Source organism: Musa acuminata, chromosome BXJ3-6 (assembly GCF_036884655.1).
Source record: "Musa acuminata AAA Group cultivar baxijiao chromosome BXJ3-6, Cavendish_Baxijiao_AAA, whole genome shotgun sequence".
In the NCBI taxonomy this organism is placed as follows: domain Eukaryota; kingdom Viridiplantae; phylum Streptophyta; class Magnoliopsida; order Zingiberales; family Musaceae; genus Musa; species Musa acuminata.
Window position 1 is genome coordinate 3,581,272 of NC_088354.1, and position 21,471 is coordinate 3,602,742.

The 21,471-nt window shown below is 36.0% G+C and overlaps 1 protein-coding gene across 3 annotated transcripts; it reads left to right on the forward strand.

Moving 5' to 3' along the window:
- The first annotated feature begins 153 nt into the window (after positions 1-153).
- Positions 154-21,000, forward strand: LOC135641105 (uncharacterized). 3 transcript variants are annotated; one of them, XM_065156152.1, is made up of 14 exons: positions 154-341; positions 5,041-5,131; positions 5,244-5,328; positions 5,521-5,605; positions 7,886-7,955; positions 9,825-9,894; positions 11,087-11,132; positions 11,217-11,463; positions 12,100-12,305; positions 12,401-12,475; positions 14,744-14,813; positions 14,964-15,044; positions 20,557-20,636; positions 20,720-21,000. In XM_065156152.1, the coding sequence occupies exons 1-14, from the start codon at positions 208-210 to the stop codon at positions 20,796-20,798; spliced, it is 1,419 nt and encodes a 472-aa protein (XP_065012224.1). In that variant the 5' UTR covers positions 154-207; the 3' UTR covers positions 20,799-21,000. The 3 variants fall into 3 exon arrangements, with proteins under 3 accessions (XP_065012224.1, XP_065012225.1, XP_065012226.1); XM_065156154.1 differs by having other exon boundaries at positions 162-345; XM_065156153.1 differs by lacking the exon at positions 12,401-12,475.
- The last annotated feature ends 471 nt before the right edge of the window (positions 21,001-21,471 follow it).

Consider the following 21,471-nt stretch of genomic DNA (forward strand, 5'->3'; position numbering starts at 1 on the left):
GTGTCACGAGGATATCGTTGTGACGGCTGATTTGTCTCTCTGGCGGGAGCCTTGTCGACCGTCGGATTTGAATACGGTTGACGATGGCGGTGGGACTCTGCTTTGTGATTCGTGAGTTGACGATTTAAGTGGATATCCCGTCGTTCGTTTGCACAAGTAAATTTCGTAAACCAAAATCCCCAAATCCGTGCGGAGAGAGAAAGGGAGATGCAGCGGCGGAGGGCGATGACGTGGCGGAGGGTGGGGAAAGCGGCTCAGGCGCTGGTGGCGCAGGGCTTGCTCATCTGCTTTACCCTCTCCCTTGCTCTAAAGATCGATGGCCGGACGCACTACCCTTGGTGGTCGGTAAATTTTGATTCCCAGTCATCTTTCCTTTCGTTTACCTTTGAATTGCTGTGTCTTCTTTGGAATTGGGATTATCTTATCAAATTACTGGGGTTTCGGTTGTGTTCTCGTGGAACACGAGTGGAATTGTTGGGACACTTTCTGTTATGACACGCAAGAAAATGGGTTTGATTTGGAGCTTGGTAACAAGGGATGAGCGTAGAGGATTGACATCGGCTGTGACTTCCTTATGCTCTATTTTTCCATGTTGCTGTGCTTTGGAGACCATGGATTTAACGTTAACAACGCGAAATAGAGTGCTAACTCGACAAGATCTCATGATCAAATTTTATGGATGTATTCAGCAGCCGTGAAGGGCTCAAAGTATCACAATTTTTTAAGATTTTTTTTAGTGTCATCCAATATTGCAGATTAATTAGGGTACGCATTATTGATAGAAACCTTGTAGTTTAGTTGCTAGTGAAGGGACGCATTCATCATAGTGCCTTCTCATGTCACACTTTACAATATATGATTTTTTTTGTCCTACCTCTTATTTGTCATGATTTATTTGGGATCCACAGCAATGCTTTTAACTTAGATATTATGGACATTATGCCACTTATCCATATGTAACTTAATCCCAGTATTATTCACAATAATGACTTTATTGTTGCTTTCAATCCTTTATTTGGAGTATTGTTAGTGCGATCTTTTCAAATAAGATATGAGCATAAAACCTTCACTTCACATGCTTGTAATTTTTTTCTGCACTTAAATCTCTCCCAGAAAATATTTTAATGAATAAGTGTTAGAATGCATTGGGAAAAGATGTCTTGAATTGGTGAAAGTGACAAACAACAAAATCTTCATTTTCCTCTTTATGTGAATCAACCAAGATATATTTTGATATCAAATCGGAGATTGTAGAAAATTTAACAGTGCACAAGTCAATAAGATAAGTGACAAAATAATAAGCAAACCATTAAATAAGTGATAAAATAATAAGATTTACATGAAAAAGCCTTCAAGGTCGAGAGAAAAAGCATGAGCAAAGTCAGATCCATTCTTCCACTATAAAAATAATCGGATTACAAATGATTCTTACTATACTGACTAGAGTATATCAAATACCATTAAATACAGACACTCATATGAGCTTGAAGAAATTAGAGAGAGAACTGTATATGAGAAAAAATCTCAAAGACTAATATCGAACAAGCATGGTGTCTAAATCAACATACCAGAATGTTATGATAATTGGACCTGATTTTGAGTATCCAATTATTGATAATTGGACCTGATTTTTCCCCCCTCTTCTAACACCTCTCTTAGGTTTTGTATTTTGTCAGTAAACCCCTAGGGTCTTACTGCTTAACAGATGATAGTACCACCAACAAATCTCTCCCTCATTCCCATGTGGGAAGTTCCTTCATGCTTGTTATTTTCGTGTATGGAGGAACTTAGTCATCATGTATTTGAAGCAATATGTTTTTTTGAAAACAATGATTTACTCATCACATTTAATCCATTCTCATCATTATGAATTTTTTCATCATACAATAACTTCATATCTAGTATATCTCGGATTCAGTAATATCTAACATCAATATGCTTAAGATATGGAATGAAAAATTGGATTTTTATTGAAATGGGTAGCACTTTGACTACCACAGTGTAAAATAAACTTCTCTTGCTTAATTCCCAACTCTTGTGTTACTTTTTCATAGACAAGAGTTTTTTACAAGCTTTTGTTGCACAATATACTCAACGTTAGTGAAAGACAAAGTCTACCTCTTATGGATGAGGATATTGTTGCCACAGAAGAACTATTTTGGATGAAATAATTCCTAGATGAGTTGAAACATAGGCAAGAGAAGTTTATTCTCTACTGTGGCAATCAAAGCAATATCCATCTCAGTAAAATTAACCTTTTCATTTCAGACCTAAGTATACTGATGTCAGATATCATTGGATTTGTTATACTTGAGTTAAAGGTATTGCATTTTAAAAAAATACATATTGATGAGAATGGATTAGATATGATAACCAAGGAAGGCAATACCGAATGATACTGCCCGATATGAGCGGTATGTACCGGTCCGACGGCATACCGGTACGCGGACCTTCCGCTACCGGGCGGAACGAAAAATAAAATAAAATAATATATATATATATATATATTTATATATAAATATTTTAGAAAAAGGCGACGTTCGACGACGTCACGTTTTTCAGATTATATATATATATATATATATATATATATATATATAAATAAATGAGGCGACGTCGCCCCGCGTGGGGAAGGAAAAGGCGACGTCGCCGAGGCGATGCGACGTTGCCTTTTAAATAATATATATATATATATATATATATATATATATATATATATATATATATATACCGAGCGGTATACCACTCGGTATACAGTTTCGTACCGTACCGAGCGATCGTCGAAACTCCGGTACGATACGAAATTGCAGACCTTGATGATAACTAAATCATTGTTTTCAGAAAATTATATTCCTTGTGGGAAGATAATAGGCATGGAAGAACTCTTAACATGGGCGTGAGGGGGAGATCTGTTGGGTGGTCTCGCCCATGTGTTAAGTGGTGGGATCGTAGGGGTTTATAATACAGTCCTAACTTTAATGCTAAGTGAAGTGTTAGAAGAGAAAAAGAAAAATTATAGTCGTCATACTGTTACGGGCTTAGCTAGAATTGCCTAAGTCGTGATGCACCATTGCGGCCAAGACGCGAACTTAGTTTGGATTGCCTAAGTCGCGAAGCGCCCTTGTGATATGCGTTCGCAAAAGTCAGTCAAGTTGCAACCTCACTCAGGTTCCGAAGGACCTGTAAAAGAGAAAGTTGATTAGTTCGAAGAATGAGCGACGGACAAGTCCCGAAGTCTCGCGAAAGGGGAAGCTTTACAAGCAATTCAGCGAGCACCTTGCGTGCACTAGAGAAAAGAGAGAAAGGAGAAAAACAAGGACTTTAGAAGGTTGAACGAACAGCTGTAAGTCCACAAATAGCTGCTCACCGGGTGCCGGGCGCCGGGCGCGACAACAAGTTCTCGTCAAGGTAACGTGCGAACTTGCGAAAGATTGTTCAACGCTCGACACTATACCGAAGCCCTATCCCCCATGGTGCCACCCGGGTGGTTCCAGGGTGCTGAGATGGTTGATGTTTCGCGTGCAGCAGCGGGCTGCAGAAAACAACCCGTAACACCTGAAAACGGAGCTGTTTTAGGCTGTTTTGCTCGGTTCGGTGAGCGGTCGCACTATAACCCTGCAACTTGTTCGAACTTACATTTTTACAAGTAAAAGGACATAAAACCAAGCCAAAACATGCTGCCACACAGCTGTACATGTAAACATAAACGACGAACGGTTCATTGAACAGAATTGTTGCGGGTGCACGACGACCGTTCGTGACAATACGTAAGGGGAAGAAAAGGGAGGTTTTCCTTTGGGAAGAAGAAAGCACGGTGATTGGATTAACTATCAATATTGTTGATCTTTGAGATTTCTTCTCTTAGTTTTCACTCTGGTTTTTTTTTTAACTCATTTGGGTGCCTGTTTTTTATTCTATTTGATATCCTTTAGTCAGTCTTGAAAGAGAATTTAGTCAACCCGTTATTTTTATAGTGGAAGAATTCATATGGCTTGCCCAAGGTTTTTTACTTTATATTTGATGGGGAGAAATCTACCCCTCCAATCGTAGTTCGCCATGTGGTGGAGCCTGGATGAGGTGGTGACCACCGAAAGGCCAACAACAATGGTAAGCCCAGAAGGGAATATTCAGCCCATATTGTAGAATATTCCCTTGGGCCTGGCCTACTATAAAGGCCCACTCTTTTCTTAGTTATAGAGGTCACCTATGAGTCTTTTTTCCACTTCGGCCCTAACTTGAGCATCGGAGGGATCGGATTGAGCACCTCACCTGAGTTTGGTCTTCCTGTAGGTTGATCGTCAAGCGTGTAGATAAGTTCCAGACTCCCCTTCTCAGACGTCCTCAGGCTCCTGCACACGTAGCCCAAGACCAAGTTGGGTTGATAGAGATGTCACCAACATTTCACACCATCAATGTCGAATGGTTTCACATAAATTGGTTTGCTTATTATTTGATTACTTATCTGTTGGCTTGTACACTGTTATTTGATATATATATATATATATATATATATATATATATATATATATATATATATATATATATATATATATTGTTGATTCACATAAAGAGGAAAGAAGAAAACTTTGGTTCTTGTTGCTTCTATAGATTCAAGGCATCTTTTCCCAAAAGAATGTTGCCTTGTAATTTTACAAGGCGCTAGACTGCCGGAATGGTTGATACTAATACACACAGAAATGAAAAAATACAGTGGATAACTTGTCGAATTATGCTTGACAACATGGTAATTTACTGTGTAGATGCCTTTTGTTAAAGTTCATGGCAATATAAATATTTTATGCATTTTCTGGTTTAAAGTAGCCATCAGTGCTATTTAACTACATGGATCAAGAGTTATTTCATTACCTGATCAGGTTACTGTAACTGATTACTTCTTGCTTTGGAGTATTTTCCCCCAAGTTAGTATAATGTTGAAAATCTCCAAAAATCCATGAAATGTTTTTGAAATGGAGAATCGTAGAATCGTAGAAGCTAGTGAAGTACTATATAAAATTTAAATTTATTTTTCTGATTATGCAGGATAATCTTCTTCCCTCTTTGGCTATTTCATGGTGTTGTTGCACGAGGGAGATTCTCCTTGCCTGCTCCTTCACTACCGCATGATCGTCATGTCAGATTTGAGAACCTTTTTTGGAGAAATGTTCTTCTGTTCATGCATTTGTGCTTTTATTTAGGAGAGTTTACATGATCAGGCACTGAAAAGAAGTCCCTCTTTTCCACAGTGGGCACCTTCTCATGCTGTTGTGGCAACGCCATTACTAATTTCCTTCGAGTTGCTTCTTTGTATTTATCTCCAGGGCATCAGCGGTAAGTGAAAATAGATAGAGCAATATACAGTCATTAGCTAACCTAAATTACACACTCAAAGTATTCTTTTTCCTGCTGAAATAATGTGCTAGCATATTAGCTGTCTAAATATGTTCTAGATGCCTGCTTATGTACTTTACATAAGCACTATATTTCTCTTATCTGTCTCCCTAAAACATAGATTGTTTGCAGTTAATGGTGAACCTGCTGTTAACTTGAAGATTGTATTTATTCCACTGCTAGCCTTTGAAATAATCATTCTTGTTGACAATGTCAGGTAATTATGTTTTCGTTTTTTTGTTGATGTTGTGTGCACAACTTTCTCATTTGTTGCTTTTGTAGTTTGAATTAATTATTGTAGAGTTACTAGAGATTCTATATTATAAATCTTCATGTTTTCATGGATATATACAACAACAGTTTAAAATTTGTTCCACTAATACAAGTTATATATGAAGAAAAACTTATATATAGAAGATGTGCAATGATTAATGTTAGTGATACAAAAAAAGATAGAGGAAGACCTAAAAAGACTTTAATATAAATTATAAATAAATATTCAAATACTTTGAGATTAATTAAACATATGACTTTTTATAGATCTTAATAGCAGCAAAAGATCCATGTAGTTGACCCTAAATAGTTAGGACCTTAAATAGCTAACCCTAAATATCAAAACAAAGTATAGTATTATATGTAGGACATGTCAAACATACATTATGCACATACGTTAAGCTGTTGACTTACTATAATGTGAATGATCTGCTTAATATTTTTTTAATATGTATAGGGAACATTCTTGTGATTGGTTGTGTGGATAATTGTTAAACAATTATCCACAACACTCGAGGTTCACCGAACCATAGAGTATTGCTCAGTACGGGTAGTATATACTGGTTCAATAGGGGACTGATATGGGCAATACATCAGTATGCCTCCATGTACTGTGTGTTAGTTCGCTTGATATGGTTTTGTACAGCTCGGTACATACTATACTGACAATTAGTCGGCACACCGATACGGACCGGCAAAGCGAAATATGACACAACCAATCATAAAAATGTTCCCTATATGTATTAAAAAATATTAAGGAGATCATTCACATGATAGTAAGTGAACAGCTTAACATATGCGCATAATGTGTGTTTGACACATGTCCTACATATAATACTGTACGTTGTTTTGATATTTTGAAGCAATGTTTTTTATCCCGGATGTCGGAATTATAGGAGTCCACTAGACTAGTATGGGTGTGGTCCATTCTGACATATGCTATGGACTGGGTATTTTTTCTGACATTCCATATGTTGGAACGTATTGCAGTACAAAAAGGATGCGTGAGGAGGAAGATGAGAGGAAGAGGAGAGTAAGAGGTGGAGAAGAAGGGGAAGAGGTGATGAAGAAGAAGAGAAGGGGGGAGATGGTAGAGAAGAGGACGAGGCAACAAAGGAGAAGGATGAAGAAGAGGAGAGGAAACTTGAAGGGAGCAAGGGGCAGCAGGTGGGGGCTGGATATGGTGACCAGGGGCAAGGGTCCTAGGTAGTTGGTGGTGCGACGCACAATGAGCATGGGCAGACTATGTGAGGAAGAGAGAGAGAGAGAGAGAGAGAGAGAGAGAGATGTGCCATTGGTCAGTGACGTGGGCTATTAGGGTTTTAAAAAATATTAAAAATTAAAAAATAATTAGGCTTATTGCCCCATCTGGACCTATTTTTAAGCCTGGATTGTGTGGTAAGCTCAGTTAAACAGTGTGTATTGTCTCTATGTGAGAAGGAGAGAAAAATGGGCAGTTGAAGGGTGAGGTGGGTTATTAGGGTTTTAAAAAATCTGTTAAGAATTGAAAACAAAGAATCAGGCTTCTCGCCCAATCCATGTCCATTATCAAGCCTGGACCAGGTGGTAAGCTCAGTTCACAGTGCTTACCAGACTGTTGGGCTTGGTTTGCTTCTCGACTGTTGGGCTTGGTAAGCTTACCAGACAGCAAGCCTTGTATCAGATTAAAACTGCTTGGTTGGGCTTGGTTTGCTTCTCGACATCTGATCGAACATGTAAATCCTGCCAGTACCAGTACAACCAGTAAATACCGCCTGTATCATACTGGTCTGAGCGGTTTTGTAATCATATTTTGGAGTATTCAACAAACTTTGCAAATTACTGAACAAGTGTAGGTTTTAACAACAATACCGTAAGCATTTGAAGTATTCATGCTTCATAGTAGATGCTAGATGTTGGTCTCATTTCTCAATGATACCTCTATATTTGATGGAGCCAACCTAGTTGGTATTGGGTACCCAGTTCTGTTCTTGTTATTCAAGCTCTAGTTTGAAAAGAATTAATCTAGTTACTTTGTTCCAAAGGGTTTCTTGGAAATTGAAGCAAATTGGGCAAGGCTAGTTTTTTGCATTTGGTACAATGGTGATTTACTTTTTGTCAACCAGACTGATCATGTGAGAGATTTTATTAATGAAGAATAACTGACTGTTTTTTTTGGTTAATTAGCACTTCCATTTGATGTTCTGGTCTCTCTTGCCTGACATGGTCTTTGCTCCATGTTCAGAATGTGTAGGACCTTAATGCCCGGAGATGAAGAAAGCGTGAGTGATGAAGCCATATGGGAGACACTTCCTGTAAGTATAACTGAGAGTTGATGTTGATTCAGTCATTGTGAACTTGATCCCGTTATATCATATGATGCACTTCATTTTTCTTAATTGTGACTTGCTTTAAGTTTGTCACGTGGACTTTAAACGTCATCTTGATGATAACTACTAAAACTTGCATCTTTAACATGTATAACATTAACATCTACGTTATGATGATTTTGATATTTTCTATGCTTTTTGTAGTTTTGTACATATCTCTTGACCACATGGGGCTTTAACTTTGTGGAATTTTAGAAACTTTGAAACATGGTTCGCCTTATCGGTCCATATTGATGTACCAACTAGTCATCGGTACAGTACGTACCGATATACTAACACATAATATAATAGGGTGTATCGATAGACCAATATGTACCGCTCGTACTGAGTGGTATACCATGGTACGACGAACCTTGCTTTGAAGATACCATTTAAAATGATTTTACTCGAGTTTTTAAGGTTCAAGTTCCCTCTTAATCGGGCTCACTAGATGCTTGATTCCTTATTATCTAATAGTACAATATAATACCAACATGGCTCTTACATGGTGACAAGTGCCATATGTAGGACATGTGGATCGCAACACTTATCTATGTAAAACATGGTAGCTTAACAATTATCTTAATTTTAGAAGACATTTAGTAATTACACAAAGCTCCTGATAACTCTTTTCACTTGAACCACCCATGAACAATAGTTTCATTAATCTCTTTATCATTTTGAATAATTGAGTCAATATATCTAAAGTTTTCTATTGAACTTCTTGTCCATCCATTTTAACTACATCCTCAAATTATTTTCTTAGTATATTGACATTATATCATAAATTTAGACTTAGTCCTATTTAATTTAATACCTTTATTTAACAATTTTTTTTTTCCATCATTCAAGTTTAAAATTGATTGCATTTGAACTTTCATAAATTTAAAAATATTATCAGCAAGTAATATACACCACTTAGGTTTACCTTTTATATGAATATTAAGTTTGTTCATTACCAATTTAAAAAAATAAGGATTTGAAGTTGATCCTTGGTGTAAATCCTATATTAAGGAAACTCTCTAGATGCAATCAATATAGTTCTTGTATTAGCGGCTACAATATCATATATATATATATATATATATATCTTATGACATTAGTATATTTAGTAGATACAATTTTTTTTAATTCTACTTTAATAAATCTCTAGAGATAGGCTTTATCTAAGTCAATAAAAATCATATGCATGCCTTTCTTCTTCTCTCTATATTTTTTTTAATTAATGGCTTTAATATATAAATAGCTTTCATGATAGATCTTTCAGTTGACTTTTTTTTGGACATACGCATGCCATTTCCTCCATTTTATCCTTGACTGGAATTACTTTTAGTTGTTCAGGAATGAAAGTATTTCCTGTTATTTCTTAGTGTAAGCATCTATCTCAGCATCCTCATCTCACTAGTGTTATTGGTTTAATGATTTTGGCATTAAACATGTTAGGTAGCCATTTTTCTGCTTACTCCACATGCTTAGGCATCTGGGATATAGTTCCTTATGGGGATCATAAATATTTGGGGTATAATTCTAACTTCTTGATGTTGATAAATAGTTATTATTTTTCTCCAGTGACTCATTTTTTCAAATTTAAAAGTTCACCTTTGCATCTTTTGCAGATCTTACTATATATGTATGTCATAAGCTTGCCGTTTTTAAAGCAATAATTCTTTGGCAAAATCTTTCTGGTCACTTCTGAAGGCATTATGTTACATGAAAATAAGCAAAATATTCGGATTGCATCTGTTCTGGATATTATAGGTTCTTTAATGTACTTTCCAAAGCCTATTCATACTAAATAAATATTCGGTGCCTCAGCACTTCTGGGTTGCAATCTCTATGGTGTTTCTCATTGCCGCTACCACTTTCACACTTCTTAAACTTTGTGGTAAGTCTATTTTTATCGTAGTTTTATGATTTTTCATCTCATTCACTGCTTGTTAGCTAGCTATGAGATTGACTTTATAGAATGTTCACTTCTCTTTTATGGAATATTTGTGGGATGCTTAACTCAAATAGAGCTCGTAGCTATACTTGCCACTCTTCTTGCTTATTTGGAGCTTTAATCAAGGGTGCGAACTTGGGACTTTGATTTGATCTGGACTCAGACAAGTTAACCAGAAACACTGTTCTTTTCTTGGATATATAGAATATGTGAAGAGAACCATAGCACACATATAATTAGAACTTTGATGTATCATTATTTTAATCTTTATAATGCTATATTGATGAAAGTATAGAAATTGATGTGTTGATATGAATAGTGAATCATGACATTCATTTGAATATAGATTATAGGCACAATGCTAGAATATGAAGAGATAGTAAGATTCTAGGATCGGCTGCATGATAAAATTTAGGAAAAGGGAAACACATTTAATATTATCAGCAACCTAGTTGACTTGCAACATGTTGGAGTCTAAATAGATACAAAAAAGACATGACATATTTAACACATTGGCATAAAAGTCCAGATTCATCTTACATAGTTGTTTGAATTGGTGTTCTACAAAAGAGTTTCAAATAAAAAGGCTGAGATTTGGCATGTTAACTAGGCAAGACAAGAATCCCTCTTAGGGGGAAAAAAGCACACCCCACAAACTGAGTTGAAAAAGCAAAGTTAGAATTGTTGGGAATGAACTTTACCTGCTAAATGCCTTCACATGCATTATTTACATGAGTCTAGACTCTAGACAATGTAGGATTCTTAGTTCGGTTACGCAGGTAGTTGTGGACATGATAATATAATAGTCAGTTTAGAGTTTATGTGACATTTACTTAAATGGGTCATTTCTGGGTTAGGCCTTATCATGTAATGTGTTTATGCAGTACATCGCTCCTTGTTACTGGATTTGCATGGAAAAATCAGACATGCTAGAACAATGTAATTCCACCTTTCATTTTTCTGGGATTGCAACCGTTTCAAGTTCTGTTATAAATGCAGAACTGAGTATTTTATTATATTTCAGATTCTAATGCTACTGGGTAATATATTGCAGTGACATCCTTTTTGTTACAGTACAACTACATGATATATGAAGTATGTTAGGTGATATAATGCTCAAGTCTGACAACTGCAGGTGATGTTGGAGCTCTTGGATGGTGGGATTTATTTATAAACTTCGGGTACCTTTTGTTTTAGTTTTTACATTTTTAATTGGGTTATGTTGTTTGTTTTATCTTTTCTAATATACAATCTTGCTTGTGCAGAATTTCAGAGTGCTTTGCATTCCTAGTTTGTACAAAGTGGTCTAACCCAATGATTCATAGACAAGCTCATTATGGAGAGCCTAGTTCATCCTCAGCAATTAGATATCGTGATTGGAATAGTGGCCTTATGCTCCCTTCTGTGGTGGACCATGAGCAGGATAGGCTTTGTGGTCCACAAGATATAGGAGGCCATATAATGAAAATTCCACTTGTGGTTTTCCAAATTTTGTTATGTATGCACTTGGAGGTATGTCAAGTTATTGGTTGATATTTTGCTTTATACAGAAACTGTTTTCGGATTGTTGCTGCATTGCTGCAAAACAAAATAGATCAGTTATTTCAAGTGTAACACTGACTTAGATGAGTGACAAGCATGTTTCAGTGGAGAACCACAATGAAGAAAATGTATTTGATTAAAGAGGAAGGGTTGCATGTACTCAGTTTGTCTGCCCATTGAGCAGTAGGTTTGTCATCTGCTACAAAAATGATAAACAACATGGTGATGACCATATCCATGCTAGGCAGTGCATGCACTGGTTGAGAGCAACCATTCCTGGATACACAAGAATTACATTGACAGCATGTTGATGAGAAGCCACTTTATGTAGGCTTTTGCTGATCAGTTTGTTTTTTTTATTCATAACCATGAATAACTATTTTGTCAACTTGTCCATGATGCAATTGGTATGGTTCTGATAGTCAAGAGACATAATGCAAGACAGTCTTAGTGAAATTACCAAGTGTACATGAAATTACCTTTTAACTTTTAAGTACCTTAAACTTGCTTAACTACCAAATCCTTGTCCATCAGATACCTGCACATTGCAATGTGTACATGCATATAAGTTTGCCACTGAGTTGCTATTGCTTGTCCGCCTTTCAGGGAACGCCATCTGGAGCTCGACATATTCCCATCTTTACCATATTTTTGCCCATATTTATTTTACAAGGTGCTGCTGTCCTATTTGCTATTTCAAGATTGATGGAGAAGCTTGTTCTTTTATTATATAATCAATCAGTTGACGGTAGATATCTTGCTGTTTCATCAAGAGCACAGGATTGCTTCACTTTCTTACATCATGGCTCTAGGTAGTGTGATCTTTATGTGCGAGATGAGCTCTACTTGTTAGTTAACATGGTTTATTCTGTGAGATTTCATTAAACTTACTGTCAGAATGATTTAGACTGCTGGGTTGGTGGTCTATTGATGAAGGAAGCAAAGAAGAACAAGCTCGCTTATTTCATGCCAACGCCACTGGGTTTGTTTCCCTAAATCTGCACAATTATGAATTGCAATTTGTAACTGGGCAAATGGAATAATCTGAATTTATTCTTGATGTGAAGAATTACTGATTATAAGTACAGGATCCTAAAGGGTGTCACCTTTTTGTTTTATTTATTTACTTTATTAAGCCAGATATTACTTGTCTATTGATTGATGAATTGATTAAGATGTATTTTCTAGAGGTTTTATGGAGTGTATCATTGCAATGTTGTTTTTAGGTGAACAATTCTTATTTGATTTAATTTGCTTCACAAAGTGCTTCAAGTTTCTCTTTTGCAAAGAAAACCATGGATAATTGATAATGTGCTTTAGTAACTGTTGTATAAGTATCATAATTTGACCCATACTGATGAACAATCCCTCTGACATCCTTGTGCAACAATCATGAGGTATCCTTTGAGCATTGCACTAGATCTGGTTAATTTGATATTTCTATTTGAGAATTGAGATATATGCAATTGATGGAATTTATGATAACATGGTATTGTAACTGAACTAAGATAGATGCCACAGGAGGAGAGAAGCTTGTGATGCCATTTGGTAAATGATTTTAAAGTAGACAATGATGGTATAAGCAAATTATCTAGAATGATCAATTTATGCTAAATACTGTTAAGGATAAGCTAAAATAGTTACAGTATTTCAAAATTATTTAACACCATTTAGACACACTGGGTTCTTTGGATCATTATGTTTGTACTTGAGAAGGCACTTTGAGGTGAGTATTGGAGTAAGAGATGTTAGCAAATACACAAGTAGCAGCTAAGTGGACAGAACTATTAAAAGCTCAGACTTGTACCTCTTAGATCATAGATAGTCCTAGCAGGTTGAAAGACATGTATGAGATAATTGTGGTGATCGAGGAAAGGACAAAGAAGACAGTGTATTAACAAAATATTATGGCAGCAGTGAGTCATGTTCTTAAGTTTCTATATTTGTCATGACTTGGTCTTATTCGTAATTGAGTATAAGATAACTTCTTGTAGTTGACCTTATATTTGGATATAGTAGATGGATCTATTAAGGGTGTGAGACAACTAGCCATTGTAATGTACTCTTTCAGTATGCTAGGTCCTCGGATGTGTTCAGTGGTAAGCATGAATTGTGAGCATTAACATGATCATGTTTTATCTGCCACTAATTTAATGCATGTGAGTGCTGATAAATTTCTGAACGGGGAGGGAAAGTTTTATGCAGACCTTGATACTGAATGTTTCCAGAATTTTTTTCTTTTTCTGGAAACACATAAAAATTATTTCATTTAGAGCACTTACCTAGGTTAATTCATAAGAAGAAAACCTCAAAGTAGATGTAAGCAAGCATGAGCAACTTAGCAACTTCATATTGCAGTTTGTTCCCTCTTTTCGTACCAAACTTAACAATAAACACAAAATAAGATATACTTTAGAAGTTTATAAATAACAGATGATCTGAATGATCCTAGTGGACTAAAGTTTGACTGATCAAACTTCATAAAGCATGAAGATTTGGCATTCTGTTTATATTTTGTTATGAGTCTAGGTCCTCTTAATCTTAGGGGACTGGAAATGCAAGTGTACATGTGAGGTAGGCTTTATGATTGAACATAGTGGAGTTCAGAACATTTGACACCAATCTCACACTTCTATTTCAAAAGTCTATTCTTCTTGAACGTACTCCGTCTTTTGAGCATATGTCCTGTTTTAGCAGGACAAGGGTTTTGATCTGTGGTTTAGACATGCATGGAATTGTATGTGTTGGTGCTTGCGCTGGGTGATGTGCATGAATTATGTGAGAAACTGAGAATATCTAAAATGCTTATTCTGATTATGGAATTTGTAATGTTCAAGAATACTTGGATGACTTTACTCCTGAAATATGTCCCTGTTTGTAATGCACTAATTGGTAATTGCTATTTTAAATTAGACTTTGAACTGGCTTTCATTGCTAATCACCTGAAATGAAATAGTTATTGGTGCTTGAGATGTTCTAGTTTTTTCTCCCTTTTTCTTTTGTTTGTTTTGACTATGAGGTCTGATTTTCTTCTATATTTTTTTTACATAATGGGAGTTGTGAAAGATTACTATGGTTAAAATATTTTGTTGAGTTTATCATATACATAATAGCTAATTCTATGAGACCAGAGCATAAAAGTTGATGCTTTCTACACTGATATGTTTCATAATTCTTTAACAAACTATTGAATGCAATGGAATTGCATAGGTGCAGTGTCTTTCTCATGATTAATTTGTTATATCTGCAGATACAGCACTTTCTGCGGCTATTCGCCTGAGGTGGTGAAGAAAATGCCTAAGAAGGAACTTGCAGACGAGGTGTTGTTTCCTTGGTCTTATATTGTTGTTAGTCTTGAATTGGTCTTAAATTGGCTAGAAGCTCTTGGTCTTATATTATTGTTAGTCTCAGCAAATACTAGCAACACACTTGGTCATTTTGGCTTTATTCAATGAACCATTGTATCTCAGGTTTGGAGACTACAAGCAGCTTTGGGAGAACAAGCTGAAATAACAAAGTATAGTCAGCAAGAGTATGAGAGGCTTCAAAACGTATTGCTTCTTATTCTGACTTTTGTCTAAAACTCAACTGATTAACTTACTGATAGTTATGGATCCTGTATAACTTATCATAATTTCCTTGATTAGTAAGCATAACTTTGTTTTCTAGATGCCATGTGGTTTTTTTATCTTTAAATGCATTTGTATTATTTTCTAAGCTTTTTTTTTGTTTTGAATTATTAAATTGTTTCCATCCATAATTTATATCAAATTATACATATTGTAAGATTTATCTAATCTTTGTCCATGTTCTTTCAATGCAAAGTTTTGAATATAATGATTGACCATTCGTTGAAGAATGGGGGTCAGATTTGATGAGCTTAGTCAGATGACAAGGTATCAAGGATTCGAAATATATGGATCAGAGGATTGGACGTGTAAAAAGAGAAATGAAAACCTAAATATCTGATAAATCAGGAAAAAATAGATAAGTCTAAAAATAGAAAAATACTTTAGAAATAGAAATTCATAAAATTAGGAAAAGTACTTAAAATTTATCATTACAAATTCAGAAGAGATAATTACTGTTTTTTTTGCAATGGAAGGACAATTTTTTAATGTAATTTATATGACAATTTTTTTCTCCTAAAAACCTTTTGTGCATATCTAGTTTACGAGAGAGCCACATAACACGAGATAGTGTTTTGGAAGGATTTTTGTGCATACACCTTCTTGGAGGGGTTGTTTTCTCATGAGTACTGTTGGAACCCAGCTACTTGATCCTTCAATTTACAGGGTATGAAAAAATTCCCTGTTATCTCCTCTCCCATTGCCTACAGATGAAGAGCACAACTTACCTCTACATCGATGTTGAGGTGTCGTTGGTGGTGGAGATGTGGAGTGCTTCAGTGACATTAGATATTTTTGTTATCTCCACTGTTCTTCCATTTTTATCTCTCCTCTTTTGCTTCTCTTTGTTGAGTTTGGGGGATAAGAAGGATGGACATTTGTCTTGATTAGGGTGTTTATGGATAAGGATATTCCAGTTGGAGGGGGAAAAAAAGATAAGGAAGGTTGGATCTTAATATTTTTGTTCCATAAGTTGTTGGTAGTTGATGATCCAAATTTATATTGCAATTAATTGAATTTTAAAACCCTGTTTTTAAGGCTATTTGTTAAGAGGAAAAAGCAAGAATCTTGCATGCCTATTTTTTAGTTAGGATTTCTAAGGTTATTCATTAGTTAGATTGTGACTTCTCAGTTTTAACTTTTTAAATGCATATTGCACATAGGGCTTGTGTGTTTGGGGTTAGGTATGTGCATTTTCTTTTGTATCAATATTACTAGTCAACAGTAATTAAAGCTCTTTTAATATCTCTAATAATTCTTAAGGTCTTATTCTGCCTTTCATCATAACTCTAGTCCTAATTGCCTCATTTTATCTAACTTGTGGATCTATGCACCTGCTTCAGTCATGTTCGTGCTATGCTAAATGGTATTAGTTGATTTATTCTTCATTGAAATTTGTGCCTTTGTGGTTCTTTAAATATGTAAAATTTCTATCTTATTTTATTTTCATATTAACTTTTCATAAATCTGTCTCAAATCATGATACATTGAGTGCACCAATCCATAAGTGATAGGAATCTGCCATGTCATATACCACCAACACAGTCAAACATCAACATGTATTTAAGAAAAAACAATCTAACACATGAGATTGTTGCTAATGTGGGGATTGAGAAAGATCAATGCAGGTGACCTTACCTTTGCAATCAAAAAGTTTAGTTTTGTGACTTGAATCCTTGACATAGATGACATACCGAGAACACGAGATTACTGCCAATGCAGGGGTGGGTACGGGGAGGGTCAATGTATGCAACCTGACCTCTATATTTAAATATAAAATGTTATTTTGAAGATTTAAACCCTTTAACATATAGCTAATCAATAATGCTCTCTTTAGTTAACAACTGGTATAGGTACCATACTGGTTGATTCTTAATAAGTTCAATTAAGTTTTGGTTTAGGTACTGGTATCAATATTTGAATTCTTGATCTTGGTTTTTGGCAAAAGAGATTTCTTGATCTTAACATCCCTGTTTCAGATACTAAAATTTTGTACTTGTTATTTCAATACTGCTTGGTGGTTTGATCGCTCTGCCTCTTTCCTAGACTTGCCAAGCACTGGAATATCCATCTTTACACCAATATCTTTTATTTTTATGATTTTTGTTGTTTTGGTTAGATCCATCACTGAATATATTTTCTGTATGTTTCTATTTTTAGCTGCTAAATGACATTCTAATAATTCCACCTCATGCATGCTATACTATGCATAGGCTTATTGCATAGTTGTATATAGTATATACCACACCAGAAAAAGGCTCGCAACAATACCATTTCGCATATTGGCAATTCTTGAATTTTACTTTCTGGTACTTAATGATTTTTGTGAAAATATCCTGTCTATAAATGAACTCTCATTTATAGGAGTCTCATGCATTAGGTGTATTTAACAAGGTCTGTCATACCGAATCATACCGCCTGGTACGGGCAGTATGTACCGGTCCGGGGACCGTCCACTACCGGACGGACCGTGCTACAGTGCTACAGTATACACTGTAGTAGTGCTATAGTGCTACAGTGTACAATGTAGCAGTGCTACAGTGTTGGTGTACAGTCGGTACACCCTAGTGTACCGCTCGGTACGCTGGTACCGTACCATACCGAGCCAACCTCGAAACACCGGTACGGTATGGTATTGCATATCTTGGTATTTAATTACTTTCAGTACACATACATTGCTACTAATTGGTTATGTTTGAGTGTCGTTGTTGCCAGATAGTAAGAGAATGCAAAAGAGATAAATCATGCATAAGTTTGCCCCATTGGTTGGGTTGGTCAACATTGGTTTGTATTTGTTGCACTAGAAAGTTATATGCTTGTGTAGTGCCATGCCATAGATGCCACTATATGACTTAGATCAGTTTGTAGCCTATACCGACTGGTATTGCATGGTAGAAAGTCAACACAGGTTTGTCATTCCTTCTGGTCTTTGCACCAATTAGCGTGCATATGAATCCTAGTCTTTCTCTTTCGAACACTTCTAATGAATAAATTATAATTAGATGCATTTTTGTCAAGTCCTAGTTATGGTTCAAACATCAATTGATCCTTGTAGGGTGTGATAATTGTTTATAGCAAGATTTGCCTTATCGATCTGAACTAATGTATTGGCCGATCGATGGTATGGTATGTACCGCTCCGTACCGACGTACTGTGTCAATACGATAGAGCATACCGACATCACAGAAAAATGGCCAAAAATAGCTCAAAAAATTCTTGAAAAATAGAGGAAAAGTTATATTAGGATTTTTAAGTTGGAAATAAATATAATTTAATATAATTTTAGCAAAAATAATCAAAATTAGGAAAGAACAGTGACCCATATCTTTTTCGAAGGGCTTTAAGGAATAGCTTTGTGGTATGTTCCGGATTGTCCTCCCATTGGTATTGAATTATCTACAAAGAAATGATTTGAATTGTAAGATTATTTGTTAAACAACTTAAACTTTAAGATTCAAATGAATCAAGTAATCGATCGATGGTATACTTGGTTCTACCACCAAAAAGAACAACGGAACTCCACGGGTGATGGATCGAGGTCCTCGATCTTATGTATCTGTATATCAATTTGATATGTTTGTCTGACCCAGTCCTGAAAATAATCTCATGACATAGTATACTGATACACCATATGTCATTGGTGCATCAATGTAGTGATGGTCGTAGTCTAATTGTCGTGAACCACACATGTCTGAGGCGGCTCTGAAGGTAAGTACGATTGTGGCATGTATTGATGCGGAGCATAGAGAATATCGAAACTTCTACTTTTGCCACTGATTTGTTGTATCATAAAATTGATCATCGTACTATTGCTCAAAAAGGAATGATCAACTATCATCGTATTGCTGCTCGGAGAAGAATGACCAACTATCATATCGAGCTCCATGATCTGAATCTTGGGTGGCATACGTAAAGTATTGCTTCTCAGTCCATGCACTACCCTCAAACTATGTAGATGGGACAACCGACTCCCCGGTGTCATCGCTATCATCAATTGAGGCACTATTGCCCACGTCATTGCCATGTCTCTAGGTCGAGTGGGTTGTTGAATGCGGTTGAAAAGTTATTTACATACCTTTGATTAGAGTTCTTCTAACTTATGTGTTAAAACTCTCAATTAGCCTCCTAAGCTTGATCCAATCCACAAATCGTAACTTTATGAAGTTTTAAGAGAGTGTAAATGTGAGAATGAGAAAGAAGTAAGAAAGAGATTGAGAGAATATAAGAGTACGAGAGAGTGAAAAGAGGTGAAAGAGGTGAAAGAGTGGGGGAGGGTTTAAAAACCCTTTCAAATGGATCTAACCATTGGAAAGGGTCAGATCTGAGTCATTTGTCAGTAATGATCGAAATTCGATCGTTATCGATTGGCACAGGTTAGTAACATTTGGATTTTAACCATTATAGAATGGTACAGTCTTGTATCGAGCGCTACAGAGCCTTTTAGTATATACCACCTGGTACAGGGTGGTCGACATACTGGTCCCCAATCGAACCGGTATGTACCACTCATATTAGCCGATATACTGTGGTACGACAGACCCTGGTTTATAGTCTTATAAACTTTAATGTTAATTCAGTAGTCTGCAAGAACTTATGGTCTTTCAACTGTTTCTTTTCACCAATCGGCTTGCTTACGATTACATTTTCTTTTTCCTTTAAACTCATCCAAAATGAACAAACAGACTATGAGTAAGATTATCACCAAGTAGCAGTGTAGTTATCTTATGAACATTTCTGGCTTTGAAACTTTTTTAGGAATCCCTGTTGTGCTGACCTATAAACTGTGAATAATGCCTTTCTGTTTGGACAAACAAATTAGTGATGTGAAGTGCATTTGCAGGTTGTCCTCCCAGTAGGTTAGTATGAAAACAGATGGGTGGTGATACACCTTCAAGGCATTCCTGATGCCTTTTCTTTTTTACAATATTGTTCATTTTCTACTTGGCGTTCCCATTATTTCTTGTATGTATTGTACCCGTGCAACTGTTGATGTTTTGGTTTTTATCTTTGTTCAACTGCTGATGTTTTCGAGACTATTTCTTTTTTATAAAATTGAACCACTCATCTTAACTAAGTGCTCATATACTGTAGATGCACCTGTCAAGTCACTCGAGTTATCACTTGTAAACTATTGAGTATATATACTTTCTCTGTGTCACTTTTAAAGCTTGAATCACATAGTGCTGAACTCATACCATAAGCCCTGTATTGCATGTGGACTGTTCAAAATTGGCTGGTCTGCATGTCAGTTTATGTTTGGACTGATAAATATCGGCAAATACATATTCAACAATCTTTGAACACTGGTTGCTTGCATGTTTGTTTCCATTGTAATATTCCTTACATCTAAAAGTTATTTTCCTTTCGATCTCATTCCACTTGAAAGAATTGAAGTCTTAAACATTTTTGACTTGTGAAAATTTCATTTTATCAGGAAAAAGTTCTCTGTAGTATTTGCTTTGATGGAGAGATATGCATGGTCCTCCTTCCTTGCCGGCACCGCACTCTCTGCAAGTATGTTCCATGAGCCATTCTCTGTGACAAAATATATGTTTGGCTCTTGTTCTTTTGGATATCGACTTGAATTTTGTTTGTAGGCCTTGCTCTGAGAGGTGCAAGAAGTGTCCTATTTGCCGTGTCTCCATCGAGGAGCGTATGCCAGTATATTATGTGTAGACCCTGACCAAGATCTTAACAAGAATGTGCAACTGTATAGCTTTAACATATGTTAGAAAGGTTTTGGTGTGTGTTCTGTTCTCACCCTCGTATTGTACATAACACGGACATGATCTGATTACAACCTGTGTAAAGCTGTTTGTCCTGCATCAATTCTCTATCCGCAGAAAAACAGGAAAAAAAGAAAACAGAATCTCTTTTATTTCTTGATTGTCGCGTATATTTGTGAGAAATTTAGATTTACGCTTACTTATCTGTGATGATTGGTCCAACTCTGGTACAAATAATATTAGAGATGTAATCTGGAGAATGGTATGGTGGTTGGTTGCCCAAACAGATGGTTCAGGCTGTGCCGGGCTGTATTGCGCCGTGCCCCCATTGTTATTTAGGGTTTAGCCCAACCGGATTCACTTGTTCGTATGGTGAGATTGTTTAGAACATGCTCACCTTCTGATATATGGTGGGATTCACTTGTTCATATGGTGAGATTGTTTCGGCCACTCAAAGTCTCTGATATGCGGACTATGTCAGTCAAACTTACCAAGTAAGCAAAGGGAATGTTTCTTCACTTTACAAATAGAAAACTACTAGTCTTTCAGATGTGGCTTAGATACGGAAAAATATAAGAGAAACTGCATCGAGCATGCTCTGGCGATAGTGTTGTAGGTGATGT

Bases quoted from the DNA above. Each gene is read 5' to 3' on its own strand.
- LOC135641105 (XM_065156152.1), top strand. From the start codon at position 208: ATGCAGCGGCGGAGGGCGATGACGTGGCGGAGGGTGGGGAAAGCGGCT. The intron at 5,329-5,520 runs GTAAGTGAAAAT...GATTGTTTGCAG, and splicing joins TTATCTCCAGGGCATCAGCG to TTAATGGTGAACCTGCTGTT. The intron at 12,476-14,743 runs GTTTGTTTCCCT...TTATATCTGCAG, and splicing joins TTTCATGCCAACGCCACTGG to ATACAGCACTTTCTGCGGCT.